This window comes from Accipiter gentilis, chromosome 9, assembly GCF_929443795.1.
Source record: "Accipiter gentilis chromosome 9, bAccGen1.1, whole genome shotgun sequence".
Lineage (NCBI taxonomy): Eukaryota > Metazoa > Chordata > Aves > Accipitriformes > Accipitridae > Astur > Astur gentilis.
Window position 1 is genome coordinate 162,519 of NC_064888.1, and position 20,715 is coordinate 183,233.

The 20,715-nt window shown below is 68.1% G+C and overlaps 3 protein-coding genes across 22 annotated transcripts; 1 reads left to right on the forward strand and 2 right to left on the reverse strand.

The window, feature by feature from the left end:
* Positions 1-1,401: 1,401 nt before the first annotated feature.
* LOC126042737 (ELAV-like protein 3) lies at positions 1,402-12,343 on the reverse strand. 19 transcript variants are annotated; one of them, XM_049810333.1, is made up of 12 exons: positions 11,998-12,342; positions 11,786-11,829; positions 11,300-11,515; positions 10,655-11,059; positions 9,550-9,667; positions 9,364-9,451; positions 5,432-5,711; positions 4,752-4,855; positions 4,215-4,368; positions 3,604-3,820; positions 3,342-3,380; positions 1,402-3,190 (listed from the first exon to the last, which is right to left on the reverse strand). In XM_049810333.1, exons 1-12 carry the CDS (start codon positions 12,303-12,305, stop codon positions 2,845-2,847), a joined length of 2,319 nt encoding a protein of 772 aa, XP_049666290.1. In that variant the 5' UTR covers positions 12,306-12,342; the 3' UTR covers positions 1,402-2,844. The 19 variants fall into 19 exon arrangements, with proteins under 19 accessions (XP_049666290.1, XP_049666287.1, XP_049666286.1 ...); XM_049810330.1 differs by having other exon boundaries at positions 9,364-9,478; positions 10,655-11,056; positions 11,998-12,341; XM_049810329.1 differs by having other exon boundaries at positions 5,432-5,708; positions 9,364-9,478; positions 11,998-12,341.
* Positions 12,344-12,392: 49 nt separating this feature from the next.
* ECSIT (ECSIT signaling integrator) lies at positions 12,393-16,251 on the reverse strand. 2 transcript variants are annotated; one of them, XM_049810351.1, is made up of 7 exons: positions 15,408-15,594; positions 14,779-15,187; positions 14,412-14,635; positions 13,998-14,052; positions 13,548-13,696; positions 13,138-13,240; positions 12,393-13,064 (listed from the first exon to the last, which is right to left on the reverse strand). In XM_049810351.1, the coding sequence occupies exons 1-7, from the start codon at positions 15,468-15,470 to the stop codon at positions 12,751-12,753; spliced, it is 1,317 nt and encodes a 438-aa protein (XP_049666308.1). In that variant the 5' UTR covers positions 15,471-15,594; the 3' UTR covers positions 12,393-12,750. The 2 variants fall into 2 exon arrangements, with proteins under 2 accessions (XP_049666308.1, XP_049666307.1); XM_049810350.1 differs by lacking the exon at positions 13,998-14,052 and having other exon boundaries at positions 15,408-16,251.
* Positions 16,252-16,360: 109 nt separating this feature from the next.
* Positions 16,361-20,486, forward strand: CNN1 (calponin 1). The gene is made up of 7 exons (XM_049810864.1): positions 16,361-16,799; positions 17,829-17,950; positions 18,222-18,288; positions 18,393-18,530; positions 18,855-18,965; positions 19,138-19,284; positions 19,813-20,486. Exons 1-7 carry the CDS (start codon positions 16,737-16,739, stop codon positions 20,038-20,040), a joined length of 876 nt encoding a protein of 291 aa, XP_049666821.1. The 5' UTR covers positions 16,361-16,736; the 3' UTR covers positions 20,041-20,486.
* The last annotated feature ends 229 nt before the right edge of the window (positions 20,487-20,715 follow it).

Genomic DNA, 20,715 nt, shown 5'->3' on the forward strand with positions numbered 1-20,715 from the left:
ACCCCCGCCGCCCCGGGCCGTCCCCCCCGGCGGACTGGCGTGGTCCCGGCCCCGGTCTCCTGGGCCCCGCTTGGGGGGCCGGGAGGGCAGTGGAGGACGGGTGCCCCCTGCTGCGGGGGAGGGTCACATCCCACGGGGCCACACACACCTCCTGCCCGCCACACACACACAAACACACAAGACAATTTCTGAATTTTTTTATATTTTATTATTTCTGCCATGAAAAGTACAAAGAGTCGAGTCCGGGGGTGGGGGCCTGCAGCCTGTCCCCTCCGGAGGCCACGCTCTGCCACGGGGGTTGGCCCTGTTCACGGTCAGGAGGTTTCTCCCCGTGTTGGGTCCCCCCGGACAAATGGTGGGGGGCTGAGGCGGAGGCCCCTGGGGTGCAGCTCTTATTGCTACTGAACCGGGGGTCCCCTCGGCCCACTGATCCTGCTGGGGCTGGGGCTGCCTGGAGGCCTGGGGTGGGAGTCCCCAGGGTGGAGCCGCCCGGGGTGGGGTCAGAGCTTGGAGGGTGGAGGCAGCCCCAGAGGCCTGGGTCCCTTGCCCACCCCCAGGGACGTGCGCACACATAGGCAGGGGGAGTAATAAATATTTACATTAACAATAAGTTAAAACTACAAGAAGCTGCAAACGGGCACGACACGACGCAACGCAAAAAGCGGGACCTGGGAGGGGTGGGGTCCCAGGGTACCCAGGAGGGACAGGGGGTCCTAGGGGCCCCAAGGCTGGGGAAAGCCAGCGAAGAATCGGAAATAAATAGGAACCGAAACCACTGAAAAGCAAGAAATTATCCCGACGGAGAAGAGAAAATAAATAATAATAGCAATAGTAATAATAACAACAACAACAAGAACAACAACAACAATAATAATAATAATAATTAATAATAATAATGAGGATGGGGCTGCTATGGGGAAGACAGCCTGTTGGGAGGGTTGGGGGTTTCGGGGGGGGGGGGGGGGGTTCTGCCCTTTTCTTTGGCCACGACACTCAAACTGGCCAAGCAAAAGCACCCACCCCAGCAAGCTGAGGAGGTTGGGGCAAAAAAAAAAAGCCCATTTTGGGGTATTTGGAGAAGGATGGGGACAGGGCAGTGTGGACAAGACACACACACCCCCCACCCACACCCATTTTCGGGGTGCCGGAGGCTTGGGGCAGCAGGACCCCCTGGCAGCCTCAACCTGATGACATTTTAGTGCCATCAACCACCACCACCCCCCTAAAACATGCTGTGACCGTGCTTGGGGATTATAACGTCTGGCCCTGCCTCCAAGCAACTGGGGTGGCACATAAAAGATTCTCACATACACCCCCAGCCCCCGCAACTTCCCTCCAGAGGGTTGGTTTTGGGGGACTTCAGGGGATTTTTTTTTAATTTTTTTTTTTTCTTCTCTTACAAAAATAGATGGTTTTGTGTCTGTCGCTCTGGAGGAGTCACCGCGTGCTGTGTCGGTCTCTCTCCTCGCTACCGTTAGCACTACCGTTAGCGCTACCGTTATTGTTATTATTCGTTATTGTTTGTTCTTTCTCCCAAAAAAATTTCCCCCTCCAAAAAAAGAAACAAATTGGGAAAAAAAAAAGGAGAGAGAGCAGACACCTCCCCCGGACTCCTGGACCGGAGGGGAGGGGGGCACGGCCCCCATTTGGCACCAGCCTGGGGACAAAAATGAGCCGAATCGGGTGCTCTGATGGCGGTCCCTCCCCGGGGCAGCGGCCGGAGCCGGGGCTGGAACCCACGCACCGCAGGCGCCGCTCCGGGTGGTCCGGCCACCGCCAGAGCGCGCCGCCGCAGGCGGGCGCCGCGCCGGAGGCGTGGTCTCCCAGCTGGGGGCGGGGTCAAGCCCCAGGACATTGGGGGAGGGGGGGGGGGCTTAGCTGTAGGGGCGGGCCCTCGCGGAACCCGGGGCAGGACTCCCCGCTTTCCCTCCCCCACGATATCCCCGGGAGCAGCTCGGTCCCGGGGGACCCTGTGATCTCCACAACCCACCCCAGCCTCGCGCCAGTGGGGGCAGGACACCCTAAGGGGGGGGGAGGGGGAAGGATCCCACTTCTCTCCATTTGGGGGTGCATGACCCCCCAGAGGAGGAAACAAAGGGGGGGGGGGTGTTGGTCTGGCACCTGCCCCAGGGAGTGCTGGGGGTCCCAGGGATCCCCAAGGTACCTGGGCTCGCTGGGGGTCGCCACAGCTTCCAGGTGCTGGGGGAAGGGACAGGGGGCCCCCACCTCCAGGGTCTCCGCAGTGCCCATGGGGGGGTCCCCCAACATCTCTGGGTGCTGGGGGCTCCCCAGGGTCTTTGGGGTGCCCATGGCACTCCTGGAGACTTGGAGGTGACTCACCTCAGGTGTCTCCCCAGACTCCTTCACAATTCCCAGGGTTTTTGGGGTGCCTGGGGGGGTCCCCAGTGTGTCCTGGGGGTTCTCCAGTCTTTCCAGGTTGGTCGGGCAGGAGAATCTTCAGGGATGCTCCCAGCATCTCCATGCCCCCACAGTGTCCAAGAGCTCTGGGGCACCTGGGGGAGTCCTCAGGGTGTCCACGGTGCCTAGGGGAGAGATGGGGTATCCATGGTATCCAGGCTGTCCTTCAGGCGTCCCCATGGTGTCCTTGGTGCCCATGGAGGAGGTCCTCTAGGTCTCCAAGTGTCTGGGGGAGTTCTCCATGGTCTCCAGGGCGGGGAGGTCCCCACAGTGTCCTTGGTGCCTGGAGGGGGTCCCCAAGGTCTCCAGGTGTCCAGGGGGGTTCTTCATGGTCTCCAGGGTGTCCTTGGTGCTCATGGGGGTCCCCATGGCCTGGTGGTGCCAGGGGACACAGTCCCAGGGACTGGGGGGCCAGCAGGGTGTGGCTCAGGCCTTGTGCTGTTTGCTGGTCTTGAAGGAGACCTGGAGCACGCGGTCACCCAGGCGGTAGCCATTGAGGCTGGCGATGGCCATGGCCGCCTCCTCGTAGTTGGTCATGGTGACGAAGCCGAAGCCCTTGCACTTGTTGGTGGCGAAGTCGCGGATAACCTTGACATTGGTGACAGCACCAAAGGGCCCGAAGAGCTGCCAGAGGACACTCTCATCCGCCTCGGGTGCCAGGTTGTAGACGAAGATGCACCAGCCAGTGCCGGGGGCCCCCAGGCCCACCCCGGCCAGCCCTGGCACCGCCTCGATGGCCAGTGGGGAGAACCTGGGCAGCAGTGACAGCGGGCTGGCCTGGGGTCAGGGCGCCTGGACACCGGGTTCACCCCCAGGACACATGGGTCCCCTCCTGCCAGGGTCCCCAGCATGTGCATGGGGCTGGGGGTGCAGAGCTGGACTGGAGGGGGGGGGGGGTCTAGGGGGGGGGGAGGGGCTGTTACCTCTTCACGCCGTAGGCCACGTTCAGCAAATTGTCAAGCCTGGAGGGGACAAGAGGCTGTTAAGGGGGCACAGGGTTGTGCCCATGTAGGTTTCTCTCTGCCATGGGGGTGTCCCTTGCCCTGTGGTGACCCCATCCCCGGGGGAGCATTCACATGGTGAAGGGGACATCCCCACACCCTGTGGTGGCCCCATCTCCTGGGGGGGTGCCCCCCTTCCCAGGGATGCCCCACTCCCCCAGGGTCCCCAGCATGTTGGGCTCACCGGAAGCGCTGGGGAGGGTGGTGCAGGGCACCGTAGCGGCGGGCACTGGGGCAGAGGCTGAGCAGGGCCCCCCCTGACTTCTGGCCCGGGCTGTTGGCGAACTTGACGGTGATGGGCTCAGCAGCGCCCAGTGGTTTCTGCCCATGCAGGCCCCGCACAGCCTCCTCTGCCTCCACGCGCTTGTCAAAGCGGATGAAGCCCACCCCCCGTGAGACACCTGTGCACAGAATGTCCAGGGTACAGAGCCCTGAGACTCTGCTGCACAGCCGCAGGACCCAGGCATCCAGGGAATCCCCCCCCCAGACCCACCCACAGGACCCAGATGTCCAGGGAATCCCCCCCACGGGACCCAGGTGTCCAGGGAATCCCCCCCACAGGACCCAGGTGTCTGGGGAATTCCCCCCACGGGACCCAGGCATCCAGGGAATCCCCCCCACAGACCCACCCACAGGACCTAGGTGTCCAAGGAATCCCCCCAAGCACCCTACTGCCCACCCCACAGGACCCAGGCATCCAGGAAATGTTCACCCACTCCATAGACCCTACTGGGAACCCAGGTGTCTGGGTGGGTGGCCTCCCCTTCCCCAAGGGACCCAGGCACCCAAGCACACCTGTGACCTGGTCAACGAGGATACGGGAGGTGATGATGCGGCCATACTGGGAGAAGAGCTGCTCCATCTCCTTCTGCCCCATGGCCTTGGGGAGGCCGCTCACGTAGAGGTTGGCATCACGGATGGAGGCCGAGCTGGGCCGAGCATAGGACACCTGGGGGGGGGGGGGTCAGCCCTGGGGACCGAGGTGTCCGGGTGCCAGAGCTGCCTCCCACCCATGGCCCACCCCCCCCACCAGGACCAAGGCATCGTCCCTCCCTCACACCCTCACCCCTGCCAACAACATCTCTGGTGTCCACCCTCCCCAGGGGACCCCCTGGTGCCCACCCCCCCAGAGGGACCCCAGCATCTGCCTGCTCTGAGGGACCCCAGCATCTATCCCCTGTCCCTGAGGGAACCCCTGGTGCCCACCCCCCTCTCTAGGGACCCCAGTGTCCGCCTGCTCCAAAGGACCCCAGCATCCACCCCACCCCCCCCCCCGAGGCACCCCTGGTGCCCACCCCCCACCCCCCCCCGAGGGACCCCAGCATCTGGCACCTTGATGGTCTTGGTCTGCAGCTTGAGGCCGTTGAGGGTGCTGATGGCCTTGTCAGCGTCACCCGCCTCAACGTAATTGACAAAGCCATAGCCCAGGCTCTGCCCTGGGGCACAGGGTCAGCACTGACAGTGGCCCCAGCACCAGGGCCAGTCATGCCATCCCCAGTCCCCATCCCCTCCCCACCCCTGTCCCCAAGACCCATTTCCATCCCATCTTCATCTCTGTCCCTGTGGGTCCCCATCCCCATGTGTCCCCATGTCCCTGTACCAGGGATCCTGTGGTCGAGCTTGCAGGACCTGATGTCCCTAGAGAGGTTCCTGAAGCTGTTCCTGTTTCCAGGATTCCATCCATATGCCCATCCCTGTCCTGGTCCCCATGTCCTATCTGCCCGTGTCCCATCTCCCCATGCCCCATACCCCTGCGTCCCATCTCCCCATGTCCTGTTTCCTCATGTCCCATGCCCCTGTATCCCATCTGCCCCCGTCCTGTCTCCCCATGTCCTGCCTCCCTATGTCCAGTCTCCCCACGTCCCACATCCCCATGTCCCAACTCCCGACCCTGTCTCCCCATGTGCTCCTGTCCCTGTGCCCCACCTCCCCGTGTCCTGTCTGTCTTCATGTCCCATCTGCCCACATCCCATGTCCTTGTCTCCCCGTGTCCTGTCTACCCTGTCCCGTACCGGTGACCTTGTCACGGACGAGCTTGCAGGACTCAATGTCTCCAAGGCTGCCAAAGAGGCTCCGCAGCTCCTCCTGGCTCATGCTCTGGGGCAGGTAGTTGACGATCAGGTTAGTTTTGCTGTCATCGGCCATGGGGGGCCCTGGGGGGGCCCCATTGGGCAGTGCTGCCGCCACTCCTGGCCCTGGCACCGCCACCACCGGCACGGCCATGGGGACAGGGCCGCAGCCCGATGGCCCTGGGGTACTGGGAGCCTGGCCCTCCACCGTGCTCAGGATCTGCTGAGGGGACGGATGGGTGTCACCATCATGGGGACAGCGGAGGGACAGGGACACTGGGGTCACAGGGACAGGGAGACAGGCACAGGGAACCCCAGGTGGTGGGGTCATGGAGTCATCACTGAGGTGAAGCAGGGATAGAGCCATGGGGGGACACAGCGATGGGGACAGCGGGACATGGCAGTGGGGATGAGGACAGCAGGAGGGGGGAACAGGGACATGGGGACAGAGGGCTCTCAGGTGGGGACATGGGGACAGAGGGCTCTTCGGGGCCCAGATGCCTGGGTCCCACAGGCTGCCCCTCCTCCCCAGCAGGGCAGGAGGGGACCCAGGCATTCACGCTCCCACAGCACCCCACCACCCTAAGGCGGGGGAGGGCCCTCAGGCGTCCGGTGCGCCCCTCCCCGCGGGGGATAATCTCCCATTGTGCAGCGAAGCCCCCGCCCCTCCCCCCCCCGCACAATAGCAGGGGACAATGGGCCTTTGTCACCGGGAGACGGGACACCCGGGGCCGCCAGCCACGGCCGCAGGACCTGGGCATCCGGGCGCTGCCCGCCCCGCCCCCGGCGGGATGGGGACCCGGCGTCAGGGCCCGCCGGGAGCTGACCAAGCGCTGAAACGGGGCGGAGGGGCCAGACGCCTGGATCCTTCGCGGGGGGGGCACTGTACCTTTAAGGGCTGGGGGGGCCGAGGGGGGCTGGGGCGCCCGGCATGAGCGAGAGGGTGTCTGTCCGTCTGTCCGCCCGCGGGGCAGCGACAGCCCCGAAATTGGCCGGTGGGAAAAGTGAAAGCGGAAAAGCCGAAAATCACCAAATCGGATTGAGAAAATGGGATTTACGGGCGATGCAGGCGGACACACACACACGCGCGCGGACACGCAGCCAAGGCAGCAACACACGCCTCTGCCGCGCACACCCGCGCTGCACGGGGACCGGACTGCGCGTGTCCGCGTGTTGTGTGTGCGCACACATCTCCGCCCCATACACGCATCCCTGCGCCCACACGCCAAGGTGGAGACGTGTGCGCGCACCACAGCACATGCGTGTGCACCTGTGTGGGGGCCCCTCTATGCAATGCACATGCATGTGCGTGCGGCAGGGGCTCTACACGGCCCTGGTGCCAAACGGAGGACTGAGAGGGGAGCAGGGGACAGCTGGGTCCCCACCCCGCCCTTGCACACACATGTCCCACACGAGCACACAGGACACACCCGTGTCCCAGCGTAGCAGATGCACGGGGCATGGAGGGTGTGGCGGCCCATGTGGCGACACACACATGCCCCCACTGCACGTATGTATATGCGCCCCCAACATGTGATGCACATGCATGTGCATGCAGCTCTCAGGGCACTCCTTTCCCCGCCCAAGCGTGTCACACGCTCAGAGAGCCATCGCATGGGGGGTGGGGGGGGACACGGACACGACACGAAGAGACGATGGGGTCACGGGGGGGGGAAGCAGGAATGGTGGGGGGCTGGAGGAGGGGGGGACAGGGGAATAGGGGGACAGCGGGGGTGAGGAGACATGGAGAGCAGCGGGTGTTGGATGCCGGGGAGCAGGGATGGGGGCCACGGGATGGGGCTTTCAGGAGATAAAGGACGCTGGGGGTGCCGGCCGCGCCCCCCCCGACGACACCCCCAACCCCCGCGGCCCCTCCCCCCCCACTCCTACCGTCACCATCGTCGCGGTGCCGTGGCCGCGGGGGCTGCTCGGGGGGGCCCCCGCACGGCCCAGCGGGCTCGGGGGGCTGCGGGGGGCCCCGAGGCGGGGGGACTCCGGGGGTCTCGGTCGCGGCGTCGGGCGCTGCGAGCGGCGGCCCCGTCGGTCCTTTAAACGTCCTTGGGCGGCCGCGGGGCGGGGCCCCCCCAAACCGCGGCGGTGGGCGCGGCCCGGCCCCCCCCGCTCCGCGATGGCTCCGTCCGCCCCCCCGCCCGCAGGTGGGTCGGTCCGGCCCCCCTGACACCCCAAAATGGACCGGCCCCCCACGGCCCGCTCCGGCCCCCCCGGCTAAGCCCATTGGCTGCCGAGCGGGCGGGGCCCCCCCGAACGCCCCCCGAGACCCCCTACAGTCACCGCCTATAGGCCCCCCCCGACCCCGCCCACGTGACCCGGGGAGGAGGGGGGGGGTGTGAAGGAGGAAGTGGCGGGGGGGGGGGGGGGGGGGAAGGAAGGATTGGGGGGGGGGAGAGGAGGAGGAAGGACAGGGGGAGGCGCAACGAAGACACCGCAGCGGCACCACCAGACACGGGGAGAACCCGGGCGTCCGGACAGGGCGGAGCCGCCGCCAGTTCAGCACCGGGGACAGCTCTCGGGCGGGGCCGTGGGTCGCGACCCCTCCCAGTTCGCCCCAAAGACCAACTGGGGAGGTACCGTTCTGCGAGGGCCGCGACCCCCAGAGCTGGGGGGGCCAGGTGTGTGCCCCCCCATACGGGGCCCTGGATAGCCCTGCTTCTCCCCGAGCCACCACTGCCCCCCCAGCTCCCCACGTCCCCCCCTGTCTCACCCTGGGGCTCCCAGGCAGAGAGCAGGAGGCAACAAGTAAAAGCCAGCACTTTAATGGGACTGGGGAGGGTTTTGGGGCCCTGGGGGGATCACACACCGCCCTCTCCCCCGAAGACAAAACCAGGCTCCCCACTAGTCCCCCTCCCCCCCCCCAAGACCCAGTTGCCCCGGGGGAGGGGGGGATGACAACCAAGAGTCAGGAAATAAATAAAGAGTGACTGGGGGTCCCAGGGCAATGGGGGAGATCCTGGGGATGTCAGGGTGCCCCAGCGCTGAGGGGGGTGGCTCCAGGGCAGCTCAGGCAGCCCAGGGGGATGAGGGACTCCAAGCGCATGGAGCTTAGGGTGCCCCATGGAGGGGGCAGGACCCCCAGGGGGTACTTCCTCATCTCCACGTGCCCCCAGGGAAGTCAGGGCAACCCCACGGGCGGGGAGGGGAAGGGCCCCTAGGTGCCGCGGGGCTCAGGGTGGCTCTTGAGAGCGTGGAACTTGAGGCCCTCGGGGCGCTCGAAGCACCTCCCGCAGCGCTCGCAGGGGAAGGGGCGCAGCCCTGGCCCCCCGTGACGCCTCATGTGCCACGTCAGGGAGGCACGTTGGCGGCAGCGGTACCCGCAGACCTCGCACCTGGGGGGGGCAAGGGAGGGGTGAGGGGTACCCGCAGACCTCGCACCTTGGGGAGTGGGCAAGGGAGGGATGAGGGGTACACGCAGACCTCGCACCTTGGGGGGTGGGCAAGGGAGGGATGAGGGGTACGCGCAGACCTCGCACCTTGGGGCAGCAGGGTGGACACGACAGAATGGGGGGGGGGGGGGAGTCGGGGCGGGGGGGGGGGGGGTTCCCTCCCCTTGTTTCTCACTCAATGCAGCAGTGATCCTACCTTATCACTAACCACAAGCGCGGGTTTCCCCCATGCACCCCCTCAATGCTGCCCACAGGGGATCTCGCCAGTGCCCCCCTGGCTCAACACTCACTGCAGGGGGGTCTCCCCGGTGTGCGTCCGCCTGTGCACCTCCAGGTGGTTCTTGCGCTTGAAGGATTTCCCACAGGTCTCGCAAGTGAACTCCCGCACGCCTGGGTAGGGGGATGTGGGGGGACGTTGGGGGGACACACAGGAGAGACACAGGGAGAAACGCTGGGAGGACACTGGAGGCTCACCAGAGTGGATGACCATGTGCCGGCGCAGGTGGTTGGCCAGATAAAACCTCTTCCCGCAGCCAGGCTGGGGGCACTGCTGGGTCCGGCCCTTGCGGTGCACCAAGTTGACGTGATTCTGGAGGTCGGAGAGGTGAGGGGGGCCCCAGGGCCCCAGGAGGGCACAGGGGGGCCCCAGGGAAGCCATACCTGGAAGCTGCTGAGTGCAACGTAGACCTGCCCGCAGCCCGCATAAGGGCAAGCGATCGGCTCTGGGAGCTCCTCAGGGTCAGGGTGGGGAGCGCGGCCCCGCCTGCTCCGCCGCCGCCTGCGCAGGGAGAAGCAACATCACAGCCAAGGTTGAGCCCCCCCCACCAGAGGCCACAGTACAGAGACGCCCAGTCATTCGGAGCCTTTGTCCAACACACCTTGGCATGCTTGAGAACTTCTAAATCCCAAATACCTGCTCGGCCCTGGGAGTACCCCAAAAAAAGGCCCCCACAGCACCTGGACACTGTCCCAAGCCACTGCCCCCCAGAATAGCCCCCCACCCCTCAAAAGGTCCCCAGAGCCTCACCCCCTGTCCCCAAGGACCCCTCCATAACCCTAAGGTCTCCCGCAACCCTAAAAAAAACCCAACCCCTGCAGCACACCCCATCACTATCTTTTGTAACTCCCACAGACCCTTCCCAGCCCTGTCTCGCTCTTTATGTCCCCAAACACTTAGGGAACCTCACAGTGATGCCCAAAGACACCACCCACCCACCCCAATACCTCACACTTCCCCCGAACCCCCAGAGACACCCCAAACTCCATCAGCCCTCCTAAGCCCTCAGCCTCCCCAGCCTGACCACCCTTGGGCCCCTGGCTACCCAAGTGACCCCCAAACCCCATGCCCGTGACCTCTCAGGCTCTTTGGGGATCTCGTAGATGATGGCCGATACGTCACCACCGTCAGGGTCCTCAGCCAGGGGGGGTGGGGGGGGCTCCCGAGGGGGCTCCGGAGTGGGCTGTGGGGGGGGCTCGGCGGCAGGGAGGGGCATCTCCTCCTGCTTCAGCCCCAGCACCTCGTCTTCCTCTGCCGTCAGTGTGGCAAGTGAGGCACTGCTGCCCCCCTGGCCCCCCAGCACCTGATCCCCCCCAGCACCCTGATCTCCTTGATTCCTGACCCCAATCCCCCTGGCCCCCCCAGCACTCCAATCGCCCCAACCCCTAACCTTTATCCCCCTGACCCCCCCAGCATCCCAATCCCCCCAACACCTGAGGTCCCAGCACCCCAATCCCTCTCATCCCCATGATCCCCGCTCCTCCATACCTGTCTTAGGGAGATGGGAGTCCAGGGGGGGTGCGGGGAAGGCCCCCCCGCTCTCCAGCAGAGCACAGGGCACCTCGTCCCCCCCCACATCCAGCTGCAGCCCCCCCAGCGCTTCATAGCCAGGGCTAGCCAGGATGAGGAGGGGAGGCCCCTGCAGCAGGGTGGGGGGCCCCCCATCGGCCAGTGCCCCCCGCCCTGCGCCCAGCCGCAGAGGCAGCGGCAGTGGCACGCAGACCACAGCCTCCAGTGCTGCCCCCCGCCCCTCTGCAGTGCCCTCAGGGGGGCCCGGGCCTGCAGGGGGGGCCACTGCTACCCTCCCTGGTGCTGATGGGGCACCCCCTGGCGTTGCCTCCGAGCCTGAGCTACAGCCCCCTGAGGAGCAGGAGGAGCTGCCAGGAGCTGCTGCTGTAGGAGAGAAAAGATCAAGGGGAGCCCCCAGAAGAATCCACCCGGAGCCCCAAAGGAGAGCCCCCACCCCCCAAAGAACCACCCCCCCAGACCCCAAAGGAGTTCCCTGGGCCCCCCACCCACAAGCCATGCCCCCAAAAGGCGCAGTCAGGTCTCGCAAACCACCCCTGGGCCCCACCCCTGCATCCCCCCTACCAACCTGAGCACCCCCAGCCCCCTCCCCAGTAGGCCGCCCACCGTCATCACTGTCCCCGTCGGAGTCGCTCAGGGGCCGCAAAGGCGAGTGCAGGTCCTGGAAGTAGCGATGCCCGCGCTCGCACTGCCAGACGGCCGTGGTGTAGAGCCCCACCGAGGGGTCCAGCTCCGCCAGCCGCGGCTCGTAGGGGCAGCGCTGCCGGTGGTCCTCGTACCAGATCACCGCATGCCGCAGGCAGTTCACGTTGCGCCGCCGCCCTGGGGGAGGGCTGCTGGCAGCCTGGCACCCCCCACCCGACCCCACCACACCCCCGGCCACCCCAGCCCCTGCCCTCCGCACCCCATGCCCCCGCACCTCCACCCCTATTCCCCATCACCCCCCAGATCCTGCCTCCACCCCTGGCAGCCCCAGGCCTCCCAGCCCCTGGCCGAGTCCCCCCCAGCACCCCCTGGTGCGGGGTGCCCCCACTCACACCCTGGCCCCCACCGGCAAGGGCAGCACCCGCCCACCCACCCCGCAGCACTCACTTTTCTTCCGTTTCGGCTTTTTAGGGATCTGCTCCCACGGCTTCCTGTGGAGAGAGGGCGGTGGTCTGGGGTCAAACGGGCGCCCCTCCCCGCAGGGGGGGTCGTTCCCCGAGAGCTGCGGGAGGGGAAGGGGCCTCCCAGTGCCCCTGAGCCCCCATTCCCCACCGGCCCCTCCAAGCCCCACCCCCCCTCAGCTCTTCAGCCCCGCTCACCCGCGCCGCCCGGCACGCTGCCCCCGCTCCAGCCCCAGCAGGTAGGCCGCCAGTTTGGCATCGCTCCAGCCGCTGCGGCGGCGCAGGTCAACCCAGGGCCCGTGCGCCTCGCCCAGGTACACCCGCCGCACGTCGTACTTCTTCCGCGACTCCAGCCGCCGCCGCGCCCGGTCCGACTCCGTCAGCCGCGGCCGCCCCCGCGCCTTCCGCCCGCCGCCCGGCTCTGCCGCGGGGCCTCGCCCGGGGCCGCCGCCGGTACCGGGGCCACCGCTGTCCCCCGCGCCCGGGCCCCGCTCCACCGCGCTCATGCCGGGCCCGTCGCCCCGCGCCGCGGCGCGCTGCCGATGACGCCAGCGCCACTTCCGGCCCACACCTCCCCCCCCCCCCCCCCCCCGCTCGCGTTGTTTTTCACGCAGGAAGGCGCGGCGCCCCGCGGTGCGCACGCGCGGAGGGAGGCACCAGTCGGACAAAGGGGCGCGCTGGGCCGCGCCGGCACACAGCACGCATGCGCGCCCGCTTCCGCCAGCCCCTGCCCCAAAGGCGTCAGAGAGGCCAGTGCGCCTGCGCGGAGCCCTGCCCACACCCGACTCACGCCGCTGCCTATGGGGCCCGTTCCTCCGCGCCTCCCATGTGCCCCCACCTCACTCTGTACCCCCAGTGCCCGTCCGTCGCCCCCCGCCCCGCGTGCCCCAGGGCACTGTCCCCCCCAGGACCCCCGACACAAGACACCCCTCTCCGTCGGCAATACGTCCTTTATTCCCCCGGGGCTGCGGTGGGAGCACCCGGCCCCCCACCGCTCCTGGTATCACCACTGGTGCTGTGCCCGTGCCGCCGCGGCGGGTCGGGGGGCCCCGGCACCACGGGTCGGGGAGGCGCTGCCTCCAGACGGGGCACAGGGTGACCTCCGGGGGCACCAGCCGTGGTGGGTTCCCCATCCCCCAGGCGGAAGACAACCGGGGTGCACCCCAGGACGGGGTTCGCCTCCTGCAGCCCTGCAATCCACTTGCCCAGCGTGTGCCGGTCGCCCACCCCCGCCATGCACAGCGCAAAGATGGGGCCCTCCTCCACTGCGGGGAACATCCGGTCAAGGGGACAGGGAGGGTACCGGGGTCCCTCCTCGCCCCTGTCCCCCCACCTTACCCTCCTCCACATCGAAGTCATCATCGTCCCAGGGGCCACGCTCCAGGTCCAGGTCAAGGTGCAGGGGGTAGTACAGGCTGCGCTCTGGGTCTGGGGGGTCCTCCTGGTGGGGGCAGGGCGTCTCCTCCTACCCGTACTGGCCAGGGGTCCCCTCCCCTCTGGGGCCACGGAGGTCCCCTCCTGTCTTGGGCCAGGGAGTTTCCTCCCTCCCTCCCCTCCTCTCCTGGGCCATGGGGGTCCCATTCCCTCCTGTCCTGGGCCAGGCGAAACCCTCTGCGGCCATGGGTAGCCCATCCCACCCCCTCCAGGGTCGTGGGGGCCCCCTGCCCTTTCATCTCGTCCCAAGCAATAGGAGATTTTGTCCAGTCCCCTCCCATACCCTCCCGAGCCCCAGGGTCCATTGGGCTCACCCGCAGGTGGGGGGGCAGGGGGTCCCCCCGCAACACATAGTAGCTCAGGCGGGTGCTGCGCAGCCAGAGGGGGAACGGCCCCTCCACAAAGACGGGCCGTGCTGGACCATGGCGGGCCAGCAGCTCCTGCTGGTCCGGGCTCTGGGCACCTGCGGGTGGAGGAGGAGCTGGGGACCCCATCCCGGCACTGGGGACCCCATACCCCCACACAAGAGACCACAGCACTGGGGATGCCACACCCAACACCAAGGGGCTCCCTCTACATCAGGCTCCCCCAAATGCCTGGGTCCCTCACACATGCCAAGGTCCCCAACCCCACACACTGAGTCCCCCTGCATGCCGGCATTCCCCCAAACACAGGGGTCCCCACCCCAGACACCTGTCCCCCTCCCCAAGATGCCCACATGGCTCCCCTGACACCCAGGTCCCTCTGGGTCCTCCAGCGCTCACCGACGATGTAGGGCTGAATGGAGCCCTCGTCGTCCCCCTCATCCGGCACTGGCCGCTGTGAGAGGGAGACAGTCGTCACCAGCGGCCGCTTAACGACCCTGGGACATCAAGGCCTTGCTGGGGCACTGGGACCCCAAGGGGGGGGTCCTGCCGGCCACATCTGTCCAGCCAAAGTGACAGATGGGCCCCCTCTGCCTCCTCAACCTCATGTCTCCTGCCCCAGCTCTGCACCCCCATGTCTCACCCAGCTGACAGTGAGGCAGGTTCCCTGTCCCCCTCCTCCCATCTCCATCCCACCTGACAATAACATTGGTCCCCCGCCCCTTGTCCGCCCACCCCCATGTCCCCATCCCCACATCCCCTGTCCTCACATCCCCTGGTGCGTCTCCCATCCCATCTGTCCCCATGTCCCACCTGGTAGACAGTGATGTGGGCATCGGGATCGTTGGCGATACGGCGCAGGCCCAGGCGTGCGGTGGCCAGGCCAGAGGGGGGCAGGCTGGGGGGCAGGGGGTGGGGGTCCACATGGCGCAGCCTTGGCAGCCAGTACAGCATCCGCTGACACTTGCGCACAGGGCGGCTGTGGGGCCCGAAGACCCCCAGGAGCAGAAACCGTGTCTCCGCGTCCGGTATCACGCCTGCACAGGGACCCGGGTGTCCGGGTGGGCATGAGGACCCGGGCACCCATGCCCCCTCCCCAAGGCATCAGGTGCCTCCTCCCCAGGGGACCCAGGCTCCCTCCCCAAGGAATCAGGCACACCCTCCCCCCGCCTGCACCCACCGTATCGCTCCATCTGCTCCAGGATCTGGAGGCCACATTCCTGCTGTCGGGGGAAGGGGGCCAGCAGGCGCTGGAAGGGCCCGCGGGGCACCCAGACCCCCCGGGGCAGCAGGCGCAGCAGGCGGTGGTAGGCCTCCCGGTCTCGCGCCACCCCCAGCGCCGGCATCGCTGCCAGCGCTGCCGCCACCAGCTCCAGCCGCCCCACGCGCCGCCCTGGTGCCTGCTCCAGCGCCGCCAGCGCCGCCACAAAGGCTGCAGGGCCCTGGCCCTCGCCCTGTGCCCCACGGGGGGGTCCTCGCCACACTGGAGCCCCCGAGGACTTCTGCGAGGCGTCCCCCGAGGCATCCCCCGAGGCCTGCCCTGCTGGGTCCCCCTCCGGACGGCTGTGCTGGCACATGCTCCGAGCAACCTGGCAGGGAGAAAGAGGTCAAGGCTGGGGAGGGCCGGCAGGGCCGGGGCTCCCCGTGCTGCCTCCTGGCTGAGGCACGCCCCCCCCCATGTCGCCCCATCATCTCCCATTGTGTCCACTGTCCCACCCCCTTGCCCCGGCCTCCCCACCCCCACGCCCCCCCGTGTCCCCTCGTGTCTCCCCATCTCCTACTGCCTCCTCCCAGCTCCCCCCCCCGCACCTGCCGGGCTCCCCAGCCCCCCCAGAGCCCCCGGGGCAGCACGCGGGCCCAGGCCAGCCTCATGGCGCCGCGGGCTCAGCGCAGGTTCGGGGCGGGCGGGACAGAGGTCAGAAGTCACGGCCAGACACCGAGACCTCCCCCCGTAGTCGCGCCGCCGGGCGCTGCCATGTGCCGCCGACCCCGCCGGCCAGCGCTTCCGGGTCATGAGGCGGGGCCTGCGGCAGAGCCAATCCCCGTGCGCCCCTCGCCTGGGGGCGGGGCCCGGGAGGTGGTTGGCGGGCGGGCGGGGCTCGAAGGGGTTCCCCATGACGTCAGAGCGGGCCCCACGGATGAGTTCACAGCCGGGGTTACACAATGATGTCAGAGCCGGGCACAGCGGTGGCCCTAGGCACAGCTGGGTGCAGTCAGAGCCTCGGTTTTGCGGTGATGTCACACGGGGCAGGGTGACGTCAGAGCTGCAACGGCTGCTATAAATGGAAACGGCAGCTCCGGCCGCGGGGGGGGGACGGCTGGTCCCGGACGCCTGCGTCCCCCGCATCGACCCAGAGCTGTCCCTTCCGAGGGCGCGTGACAGACACCCCCCCCGAGCCGGGGCCCGGCGGGGCCCGGACGCCTGGGTCCCCCGGCCGCAGTCCCGGCGCGGGGGGGGGGGCGCATTCCCCGTCCGTGACGAACCGTCCCTCCCCCGGCGCCGGCGGAGTCCGATCCGCTGACGGCACCGGGAGGACCGAGGCGTCCGGACCGCCCCGCCCCCACCGCTCCCCCCGGGACTGGGGGGCCCAGGCGGGAGGGGGGGGAGAGAGGGACGGACAGGGGGACAGGAGTAGGGACAGAGGGACAAGAGGGTCGGGCGGGGGGGGTAGGGGGATGGAGGGATGGACAGAGGGTCCTGAGGGACCCATGGACGGGGGAGGCGGGGGAAGGGCGGGGGATGGGGGAGGGATGTTGGGGGGAGGGAGGCTGGGGGGGGCGGCCCGGGGCTCCCCCGCCCCCCCGGGATCCCCCCGCTAAATGTGGAAAAAATGACGCCACCACCCGCCCCGCGGTGGCGTCAGCGTAGCGGGTGGCGCGGATTGGCTGGCGGCGGCCCCGGCCCGGGGGGGCTCCGCGCCCTCCGCCGACTTTTAAAAGTGGCGGCGGCGCCGGGTCGGGGCCGGGACGAGCGACCCGGGAGGAACCGACCCGACGGCACCGACCCGACCCGACCCGACCCGGGCCGAGCCGAGCCAAGCCAAGCCAAGCCAAACCGGACCGGACCGAGCCGAACCGGGACAGACCCGGATCGCGGACAACCGAACCGACCCACCGGGACCCTCCAGCACCGAGCCCATGTCCAACGCGCACTTCAACCGCGGGCCGGCCTACGGGCTGTCGGCCGAGGTGAAGAATAAGGTGGGCGGAACCGAACCGAACCAAAACGAACCGGGCCGACCTCACCCGGGCGGGGGGCGGGCCAGGGTCAGGCCGGAGCGGAGCCGGAGGCGGGGGGGGGGGGCAGGACCCGGCCGGAGCGGAGCGGGCTGGGGGCGGGGGCAGGACCTGGCGCTGTCCCTGGTGCTGCCCCGGGAGGGGGAGACCCGCGCGCCCGGGTCCCCTCTGCGGGCGGGGAGGCGATGGGCGCCCGGGACCCCGCCGTGGCCGGGGACGGGGGGGGGCGACACTTGGCAGCCTGCGTGTGTGTGTCTCCCCTGCCGTGCCTCAGTTTCCCCCTGTAGACGTCCCGCGGGATGGGGGGCAGAGGGCGCCCCGTCCCTCCGGCCCCCGCCGCCGCCTGCGGGGAGCGGCGCGGGAAGCGTTAACCCGGGGGGGCCCTGGGTGGCCCGGGGGGGGGGGCCGCCGCCCCCGGCCCCGCCGCGCGCCCTTATAAGGCGTCGGAGCGCGGCGGGCGGGCGGCCGCGGCCCGGGGCTATATATGGGCAAAGGTTCGGCGGGCCCGGACGCCTGGGTCCTCCCGGAGGGGGGGCGGGGAAGGTGGGGGGCCCGGACGCCTGGGTCCTCCCTGCTTTGCGGGGATAGGTCGTCCCCCCGCCTCCCTTATCCCCCTCCCAGCACCGGGGGGTGGGGGGGACACCCAGGCATCCAGAGCTGTTCTGCTCCCCCACGCCCACCCCCCCATGGCGGGGTGGGGGGGGGGGGCGGAGCAGGAGGGGGGCCGGGTGGGGCTGAGCTCAGCTCGTGTGTTACCCCCGGCCTGACACCCCCCCTCCATGTCCCCCTGTGTCTCCCCTGCCCCCTGCTCAGACCCCCATCCCCTCCTGTGTCCTCCCATCTGACAGCGTCATCCCGACAGCATCCCCCATGTCCCCCAACAGTGTCCCTGTGTCCCCCATGTCCCGCTGACGGTGTCCCCCATGTCCTCACATCCCGCTGACGGTGTCCCCCATGTCCCCACGTCCTGCTGACGGTGTCCCCCGTCCCCAGCTGGCGCAGAAGTACGACCCGCAGCGGGAGCGGGAGCTGCGTGCCTGGATCGAGGCAACCACCGGCCGCCGCATCGGGGACAGCTTCATGGATGGCCTCAAGGATGGTGTCATCCTCTGCGAGTATGACCCCTGACCTCTGACCAGAACCCTCTCCCTGGCTCAGTGACTGGGCTGTCCTTTGGGAACATGGCCCACCCCTGACCCTGGCTCAAGTCTGGGGTCATCCTCCAGGAACCCAGCCCAATCTTGACCCCATACCTTAAGCTTGACCCCATCCCTTGCCCCCCACTGACCTCACCTGGGCTGACCCTGACCAGTGAGGGCTAATGGCTGCTCCAACCCTGACCTTGAACCCTGCCCTGACCCTGGCCCCGGCCCTCTCCCCCACCAGGCTCATCAACAAACTGCAGCCCGGCTCTGTGCAGAAGGTGAACGAACCCATCCAGAACTGGCACAAGGTGAGGGGACCCCGAATGGGGGGGTCGGGGATTGGGGGACTGCAGGGGGCCAGGGTCCCGACGGCGGGACAGGGGGTCCGGGCTCCAAGCTGACCTGTGCACAGCTGGAGAACATCGGGAACTTCCTGCGGGCCATCACGCGCTACGGGGTGAAGCCCCACGACATCTTCGAGGCCAATGACCTCTTTGAGAACACCAACCACACGCAGGTCCAGTCCACCCTCATCGCTCTCGCCAGCCAGGTGACCCTCTGGGGCAGGATGGGGAGCAGGGTCCTTGGGGGGTGGGTGGGGGGGCCCTGGGGGCTCCTACTTCCCCTGGAAGGACACCAACCACACACCAGTCCTCCCCCATTGCCCTTAGCCACTGGGTGATGGGGCCAAATGGGGCAAAGCTGAGGAATCAGGGGAGCCCTGTGGGGGTATTTGAGGTCCTGGGGGCCCAAGGGGGGTGGGGCCTGCGGGAGTTTTGGGGCAGTCCCAGGGGAACCGGGGACAAATATGGGTCTGGGGGGGTCCGGTGGGGCAAGGGCCTGTGCACACCCTGAGCCCCAGGGTCTCACGCAGGCCAAGACGAAGGGGAACAATGTGGGTTTGGGGGTGAAGTACGCAGAGAAGCAGCAGCGGCGCTTCCACCCCGAGAAGTTGCGCGAGGGCAGGAACATCATCGGCCTCCAGGTGCGACGGGGACACACAGGGCAGGGCACAGGGACATGGGGGAGCACAGGGGACATCAGGACACATGGGGTGCCCTGAGGTCCCTGGGGGGTCTCTTAGGGCTGGTCGGTGCCGTTGGGGACACCACCCCTGTCTCTGTTCCTCCCCATGATCCACTCTCCCCCATCCCCAGATGGGGACCAACAAGTTCGCCAGCCAGCAGGGCATGACAGCATACGGGACACGGCGGCACCTCTATGACCCCAAGCTGGGGACGGACCAGCCCCTGGACCAGGCCACCATCAGCCTCCAGATGGGCACCAACAAGGGTGCCAGCCAGGTGGGGACAGGGCAGGGGGAATAGACACTGCCATCCCCAGGGGCATCAAGGATGCCAGCCAGGGATGGGAGGTGGGGGGGATGCAGACACTGCCATCCCTGCGGGCACTCCACTGTGTTGGGCCAGCCAGCCAGGTATGGGGACACAGGGAAACTGATGTTCCCGGAGGACCCCAGCGTCCTGGGTCTGCCAGGTAAAAGGACTTGGGGACATGCCACTGGAGGGAGGGGGTCAGGGAGACACCATGGGCAGTGGGAGGGAAGATGGGGGGGGTCCCCAAGGCCCCCAACATCCTGAGATGTGGTCCCCTGATGAGGATGAAGGACCCTCTGGGGAGGACAAGGGGCCCTCTCTGCTCCGCTAGAGGACAGGCAGACACCCCCCCCCAGGTCCATGGGGAAGCTGAGGGACCCTTGGGGCAGGCCAAGGGACCACCCTCCCCCCCCCCCCCCCCCCCCAGTCCCGATGGGGAGGCCAAGGACCCCTGGGGAGGCCAAGGCCGCTGCCCCCAGCGCTGCCCTTGCCTAGGCGGGGATGACGGCACCAGGGACAAAGCGGCAGATCTTTGAGCCGGCACTGGGCATGGAGCACTGCGACACGCTGACCATCGGGCTGCAGATGGGCAGCAACAAGGGCGCCTCACAGCAGGGCATGACAGTGTACGGGCTGCCACGGCAGGTCTACGACCCCAAGTACTGCGGCGGCCCTGAGCTGCTGGGCGAGGATGGCCTCGATGGCCTCTACAACTCCCAGTAGCCGCTGGCCCGCGGCTGCTTGCACCGCACTGCCCTGCTCTGCACAGGGCTGCACCGCACCGGCCTCACCGCGCCCCCGGCCCTGCGGGGCCGGCTTGGTTGGGGGGCTCGGCCCGGGGGGGCTCGGCCAGGGGGCCTGGCCCCGCCATCACTCCCCCCCCGCCACCGAGGCACAATAAAACCCACATGCAAACCTGCCGCCTTTGTGGGCACCAGCACGGGGGACAAGGAGGCACAATAGCAAGACAGGGGACAACGAGACATGGGGGGAACTACAGGGGACAGCGAGGCACAGGGCTGGGGGGACACGAGGTGGGGTGGGACAGAATGAGCTGGCGGGGGGGCAACAAGGCATGGACATGGGACAAGGATGTGGGGACACCGAGGCACACAGAGGGGACATTTAAGGCGAATGGGGACAGAGGGATACCAAGACACAGAGTGGGCACGGGGGGGAGGACAGTAAGACACATGGTGGCACAGAGGGGATGCTTCGGTGGCCAGACAGCACAAGGGTGCTGTAAGTGGGACAGGGGTGGCCCTGGACACCCAGGTTCCCTGCATCAGGGCAGCACTGAGCCTGGGGTGACCCCCACAGAGCCCTTGAAATGCCCAGCCCCAGCAGCTCCTACTCATGCAGGCACCTGTGACAATAAAGTCAACCCTAAGGAGGTCT

Bases quoted from the DNA above. Each gene is read 5' to 3' on its own strand.
- CNN1 (XM_049810864.1), top strand. From the start codon at position 16,737: ATGTCCAACGCGCACTTCAACCGCGGGCCGGCCTACGGGCTGTCGGCC. The intron at 16,800-17,828 runs GTGGGCGGAACC...CCCCGTCCCCAG, and splicing joins CGGCCGAGGTGAAGAATAAG to CTGGCGCAGAAGTACGACCC. The intron at 17,951-18,221 runs GTATGACCCCTG...CTCCCCCACCAG, and splicing joins GATGGTGTCATCCTCTGCGA to GCTCATCAACAAACTGCAGC.
- ECSIT (XM_049810350.1), bottom strand. From the start codon at position 15,945: ATGCGGGGGACGCAGGCGTCCGGGACCAGCCGTCCCCCCCCCGCGGCC. The intron at 15,188-15,407 runs GTGCGGGGGGGG...TCTCCCTGCCAG, and splicing joins GGGGCTGGGGAGCCCGGCAG to GTTGCTCGGAGCATGTGCCA. The intron at 13,241-13,547 runs GTGAGCCCAATG...TGCCCCCACCAG, and splicing joins CCCTGCCCCCCCACCTGCGG to GAGGACCCCCCAGACCCAGA.
- LOC126042737 (XM_049810328.1), bottom strand. From the start codon at position 12,305: ATGAGCGCGGTGGAGCGGGGCCCGGGCGCGGGGGACAGCGGTGGCCCC. The intron at 3,821-4,214 runs GTGTGCTTGGGT...TTCTGTGCACAG, and splicing joins CCTCGTTGACCAGGTCACAG to GTGTCTCACGGGGGGTGGGC. The intron at 3,381-3,603 runs GTGAGCCCAACA...TGTCCCCTCCAG, and splicing joins CACCCTCCCCAGCGCTTCCG to GCTTGACAATTTGCTGAACG.